General features: G+C 35.8%; 1 protein-coding gene across 1 annotated transcript; it reads left to right on the top strand.

The window, feature by feature from the left end:
• Positions 1 to 878: 878 nt before the first annotated feature.
• Positions 879 to 6,812, top strand: LOC149187780 (linoleate 9S-lipoxygenase-like). The gene is made up of 9 exons (XM_089411466.1): positions 879 to 1,439; positions 1,996 to 2,276; positions 2,381 to 2,621; positions 2,707 to 3,036; positions 3,134 to 3,219; positions 4,231 to 4,338; positions 4,470 to 4,777; positions 4,868 to 5,131; positions 5,730 to 6,812. The coding sequence occupies exons 1-9, from the start codon at positions 1,034 to 1,036 to the stop codon at positions 6,505 to 6,507; spliced, it is 2,802 nt and encodes a 933-aa protein (XP_089267592.1). The 5' UTR covers positions 879 to 1,033; the 3' UTR covers positions 6,508 to 6,812.
• The last annotated feature ends 201 nt before the right edge of the window (positions 6,813 to 7,013 follow it).

The following is a 7,013-nucleotide window of genomic DNA, read 5'->3' as shown; positions in this document are numbered from 1 at the left end:
CACCAATTTGGTGTCTGGCTTGGCTATGACCTTAAAAATAGATATTATTATTATTATTATATTATTATAATTATTTTAAAGAGAAAAAATAATTTCTAATTAAAAATCATAAAATAATAAAATTAAATAAAAATTAAAAACAATACCACTTTTTAAAAATATCATTCTAACATTAAACCACCTTTTTATAGTTTAAAAGTTTACAACAATAATAAAACTAAACTCGCATATTATTTCCTTTACATTAGAAATACCTCATAAAAAAATTACATAATAAACTGTGACATTAAACTCATCTCTATTCATAATGATATTTACCAAATCAATGTAAAACCACAATTGCCACAAACTTTTTGTTTTTAGTAAAGAACACTTGTGATTAATGTTTATTTAAACAATGTGTAAATTACATAAATTAGTTATTTTTAAAATTATTATGAATTTTATTATATAAATTAAAAATATTTTTTAGATTATATATATGAATTCAATACTCAAATTTTTTTGAATTGTTTAAATAATATTTATCACAATTAAAAAAAACTCTAACCGATTTGAACATATTAAAAAAAAAATTGCAAACATATGAGAGTTACTTGGATATGAGACTACGAAAAACAAATTCTAAAAACATAACATATGAGACTACGAAAAACACATTAACAGAAAAAGGAAATTCAAAAAACATTTAATGTGATGATCCATGTCCACTTCAATTTCCTTTTCTGGTCCCACTGATCTTCGGCGCGAAAGGAAAAAAATCACCATGTAAAAACGAGTTTTTAATGTCAGTATTGGATGATGCTTTGTCAGTATTAGATGATGCTTGGCCGAAATTCCTCTTGGCAGGTAACATGATCACAATGTGCCGGATTCCAGAATAACGAGGCAAATAAAACGTGAAAATCCTCAGAAAACGATCGGATAAGGCTTGCACAGAGCCTGGACATGGTCTACAAATAGGCCTTAACGCCCATAGCCACAACACACAAAAGCCGGGTGAAACCCAGTAAAGAAGTGGCCTGTGAAGAAAATGGATGCCAAGATTCTGTTAGGGATTCCCAACTCGATTCCCAGCTGCATAGGGAGTTACAGACAAAACCAAGTTGGTTTTTGCCAGTTCCATGCTTGCCCCACTGGCACTGGCACTGGCTCTTCATGGAGGAGCCACGCACAATTCTCAGACGATTTGAAGCAGATGCTTTCGAAGCAGAGGAGAGGCGATTTCAGAAGTTTTGCCTTTAACATAAAGGACATCTTTGTGAAAGATGCCTCTTCTAAAGTGGGCGTGGACCAAACGATTCATGGAGAAGTGATACTGCAAAAAGTATCTCTTTTCAACATCACGGATTACGCTGCAAGTATTGCCGATGAAGCATCTGAGTTGTTGGGCAACAGAGTTTACCTCCAGCTGGTCAGCAGCCAAGAGGTGGATCCAGGTAAATCAATTCATGAATTTTTGTTCAGTCAATTCCTATGTCGTTTTGTACCGCAGGATTCGATCTAACGCTGGCTCCGTGTCTTATTTCTGCTCATTTTTGTAACGTAGATATTGATATGTTAGGTTATGGCAAATTTTCACTAAATCTAGTTGTAATTTAGATATAGATGTAGGATTTCCATATTTATTATGAATGATTATATATTATGGGTTTTTATTAATCATTTAATTTACATTGTTGCCTTAATGTTTTTATTTAGATTATATATTAATCTAATGTTTTAACTTAATTTTATAAATAAATACTTATTTCTATTTAAATTATCTAAATTAAGTATGTTTTGATATTTATTACAAATCGATGTCTATCTTCTTTTACTAATCATATATCAATTATATACATTGCTAATGCTTTAAGCTTCAGTAAAATAAAATCTACATGCCTGTTTTATTACTGTTTCTATGTTAATCTGTGAAATCTAGATACCTTGAAGGGGTATGTATCAGATTCAAATTCAGACAGGTTTGTTCAATTCTAATGTTATTTCTGGCAGAAACTGGAGTGGGTAAAACTGTTGGTGAAGCATCCATTTTAGAGTGGAAGCCGTTAGATGGACCCATTGCTGGCGATACACACCACCAGATCACATTCAACTGGAAAGCTAATCTGGGACTTCCGGGAGCATTCTTGATAAAGAACACTCACTCACGTGAGTTCTTTCTGAAATCTCTAACTCTTGATATCCCTGGTCAAGGTAAACTGCGCTTTAAATGCAACTCCTGGGTATCCCCTTATCACGTCAGCAAGAGCGATCGTATTTTCTTCTCTAATAAGGTATGGCATATCAAGAATTTCTGGTACATTTAATCGTTTTATAGCCCAAGGTCTTCGGTTCCAGTCACACGGGGTGGATTAATGTTGAGTTTGTCCATGACCAGAGCTACCTGCCCGACGCAACGCCAGCAGGTCTGAAGAAGTTGAGGGAGAAAGATATGGTGGAACTGCGAGGAGATGGAACGGGAGAGAGGAAAGTATCGGATCGAATTTACGATTATGACGTTTACAATGATATCGGGGAACCAGATAGTAGTCCAGAGCTGGCAAGGGAAGTGCTGGGTGGATCCAAAGAATTCCCATATCCCAGAAGGTGTAGGACGGGCCGCCCACCAACCAAAACTGGTATAACATTTAACCCTCTGCTTCTTTCCACAATTGTCATTAGTTTTGCTATGTGCATGACAGTGTGCATTAAACTTCCACGCAGATCCCAGATGTGAAAGCCGAGTCAGTTTTCCAAACGTGAACTACATTCCACCGGACGAGAGGTTTCCTCATACAGATTTCTCGGATTTCGGAGCTCACGCCGTCATGGCTTTTGCCAACATGATTGCCCCTACCATTGAGGATTTATTTGAAGCTGCGTTCGAAACGTTCGAACAAATCGAACACCTCTACGTTCGGGGCTTCAAAAGTCCTTTTAATTCCAGGAAGAACCTTGGCGACAAGCCGAGTCCCCTGCAGATTGTGCAGGGAATAGTGGAAGCCACTGAAGACAATCCACTGATCAACTTTTTGAAACCACAAGTCCTGGCAGGTGAGATTCTATTTTGGTTTTGCACTCAATTTAACTCTTTAGCACTGGGATTCAAAAAAAAAAAATCAATGGCTAAAGTGAATAATTTCTGCCATAGTCAATGAACTCGCGTGGAAGACGGATCGAGAATTTGCACGCCAGGCGCTTGCGGGGGTGAATCCTCTGGTGATTCAGTGCTTAGAGGTAATTTAATTACGTCCCTCTGCTTCTTGGGTTTCATATTCTTGATTTTTTTAATAGTATAATTTGATTTTTTTCTTTATCTTGTCTGGATAGGTAACTAGATTAGATTTAACTTATCTTATCTCATCTTACTTCTCGATTTAACTTATTTTATTTTATCTTATCTTACTTCCCTATTGTATTATTTTCTTCATCTTCTCTTTCCCCTCATAACTGTATTTTTTTCTTCGTTTTCTCTTTCCCAGTAACTATATCTTTTTCTTTATCTTCTCTTTCCCTGGTACCTAGATTTAACTTATCTTAACCAGAGAAGTTATTTAACTTATCTTAACTATTTATGGAATCACGGAAGTTATTTATGCAACCACGGAAGTTATTGGAATGCAAATTATAGTTTTACTCACTTTAATTTAATTCTATTCCATTGTAGATTTTTAAATTATTGTAAAATTTGACTTGGCTTTGAATTTAATTTGATTATAGATTTCAGTTAATTTTAACTAGTAAATTATAGATACTACAAACATTACAAAATTTGATTTTTTTTTTTTTTTTTTAATTCAACTAGCAGGTAGATTACAACTCTCTATTGTAGAGTTTAAAAATATGGCAGAATCTAATTTTTGTTCTGAATTTAATTATACGGTAGATTTTAAAAATATTGTAGAATTAGATTTCCAGTTGAAAGTCCAAAAAATCACACTAAAAACAACTCCATTTGATTTTGCTCTTAAATTTAATTAAGATTGTAAAAGTTTTATAAATATTATAAAATCTGATTTAGCTTTTGTTTTGTAATTGGGCTCTTCTCCTGTCTAAAATTTACAATTAGTTTTGAATTTCAATTAAATCTAACCAAAAAAAGTTGAAAACGTAACCTTTTGATGCATCGCCTTCCAAAGGTTTCAATCTGCCTCTGAATGGATCTTTAAATGTTTCAGAGAACTCATAGAAACAGGCCTATGTTCTTTCAGGTCTTTTGTTTAAACAGTAAAATTTTACGTGTGACAGACATTTCCTCCATCCAGCAGCTTGGACCCAAATGTTTACGGTCCGCAGAAGAGCACGATCACAGAACAACACATTAAAAAATTCTTGGATGGCCTCTCTCTATCACAGGTTTACCGACAGTTTTCCTCATCCTTCCCTTATTGTTATTTTTTCCTGTTTGTGTATTATCCTTTTCTGGTGTGTTTCTATGGTTGAAATTAATACTGTAACAATTTTTAATAGACTTTAATACAATACAGGCTGTAGCATCCAAAAGGCTTTTTATCATGGACTACTACGATCCATACATGCTCTATGCTGAGCGCATCAATAAGATTTCAGACGAGATTAAATCATATGCCAGTCGCACACTTTTCTTCCTCACAGACGATGGAGAGCTGAAGCCTGTCGCCATCGAATTGTGTTTGCCTCCCACTGCTGATGGCAAAGCTGTTAGAAACGTCTACACTCCTGGTGAGGATGGAACAGAAGAAGGAGCCTTATGGCAACTGGCAAGAGCTCATGCCCGTGTCAATGATTCCGGTTATCATCAACTGATCAGCCATTGGTAATCCATGAGAAAACTACAGTAGCCCTAATCCATCAGATACCTATAGAACTATTATATTGAGCTTTGCCTTTTTTTAATTGATGGCAGGCTGAGAACTCACGCGGTTATGGAGCCTTTCATTATAGCTACTCACAGACAACTGAGCAGAATGCATCCGCTCTACAAATTACTGGTACCTCATTATCTTAATACAATGGACATCAATCAAGCTGCTCGTCAGAGCTTGATAAATGCAGCTGGAGTTATCGAAAAAGGCTTTACTCCTGCTAAATATTCCTCTGAGATGTCATCTAAGATATACAAAGATTGGAAGTTTAACGAGCAGGGATTGCCGGCAGATTTACTTAAAAGGTTAGTTTTCAAGGATTAAAATGTTAGTTTCATTTTATGTGGTTATAAATTTCGGGAATATTTGGGAGTTTATTTTTATAAGAAAAATCAAATAATTGATCTTTTAGGATGAGCAAGTTTAGGTGGATGGCAGATTTTTGGAATATTTTAAAACTGGAGTATTCTGGAAAAAGATCAAATTTGGGGAATATTTTTGATTTGATAGTTATGAGAAAGATCAAATGATTGATCTCTCATGATGCACACCATTATGTAGATGGTAAGTCTTATTTACCATACTATCAATCTATAAATGCATTGGGCATACTGCCCACCACTGGATCAAAACAAATACATTATTAAGAGGTGGGTATTTATGGGTCTATAATATGGTAAATAAGACTTACTTATATGGATGGTAGATTCTTGAAATATTTTAAATTTGACTCACTGTGAAAAAGTTAATAATTTGACTTTTATTTTCTCCCTCAAATTCTAAAATATTCTTAGAATCTACCCAAACATAAATTCAAGCTCTTAAGATTTAAAGATATTCCTAAAATCTGCAATCACCACTTGTGATCCGTTATTTCACATCTAAATGCAAAATATTATGCAGGGGAATGGCTGTCCGAGACCCTACATCACCCTATGGCCTCAAGCTTGTGATCCAAGACTATCCCTACGCGGTAGACGGCCTGGACATATGGTTTACTTTGAAACAATGGGTTTCAGACTACTTGTCCTTATATTACAAGGATGATGCTTCACTAAAAAAAGACCAGGAATTGCAGGCATGGTGGAATGAGATTGTAAATGTTGGGCACGGAGATCTCAAGGACGATCCGAGCAGATGGTACAGAATGGAGACAAGGGAAGAAGCGGTTGAAGCAGTCACCACCATCATCTGGATTGCTTCGGCTCACCATGCAGCTGTTAACTTTGGGCAATATTCATATGGAGGTTACATGCCCAATCTTCCCACCATGAGCAGACGCCTTATTCCAGAGAAAGGAACTGAAGAATACTCTGAGATGCTGAGGGATGTAAATGCATATTTCCTTAAAACCGTGTCCACTCCCAGACAAGCCACCCTTATCATGGCCGTTTTGGAGATTTTGTCACAGCATGCAAAGCACGAAGTATATTTGGGGCAAATTCATGGATCCACGCCAGATTGGGTCGATGATGGTGGAGTAGTGGAAGCATTCAATCGATTTTCATCAAGGTTAGTGCAACTGGAGAAGAATGTGATAGCCAAAAACAATGATCCCAATCTGAAGAACAGGCACGGGCCTGCGCAAGTTCCATACACCTTACTGTATCCCAACACCAGTGATTTATCCGAGTCTGGTGGCCTCAACGTTCATGGAGTCCCCAACAGCATTTCCATCTAATCCAACACCAGTGATTTATCCGAGTCTGGTGGCCTCAACGTTGACGGAGTCCCCAACAGCATTTCCATCTAATCCATCTAATGCAAATTTCAGTAGGTAAAAAATTAATCCTAATAGTCTATTGTTATAGAAATGCAAATAAGAATTGGGAGCAGATATCAAGATTCCTGTGTGCTTAATCTTTAGTGATGTCACGGCAGAAGTCTGCATCTCTCAAATGTCTTCTGGCAATGTAGCTTGAATTTTATGGTATCTTGGTGATGAGTTATTAACTTAAATTTCACGAAATTTTTGGTTATGGTTAAGTTATAAACTCAGAACATGGTAAATGATGTTCACTTTGACTTTGAAATATTGTTGTAATTATGTTCCCCATAAAGTGATCTCTGCATCTATTTTGAAATATTTGAAATTAAAAGATCGAAGGTTCGTGAGAGTTATGCGGGAGAATTATTTTTCCCTCATTCAAAAATACTTAATTTAAGTAAATTTAGTTTAATTAATAA

The sequence above is a fragment of the Pinus tabuliformis genome, chromosome 3_1 (assembly GCF_031772625.1).
Source record: "Pinus tabuliformis cultivar Carrire ecotype Pingquan chromosome 3_1, CPIR1, whole genome shotgun sequence".
NCBI classification, from domain to species: Eukaryota; Viridiplantae; Streptophyta; class Pinopsida; order Pinales; family Pinaceae; genus Pinus; species Pinus tabuliformis.
This window is presented reverse-complemented; position numbering and strand designations above follow the sequence as displayed.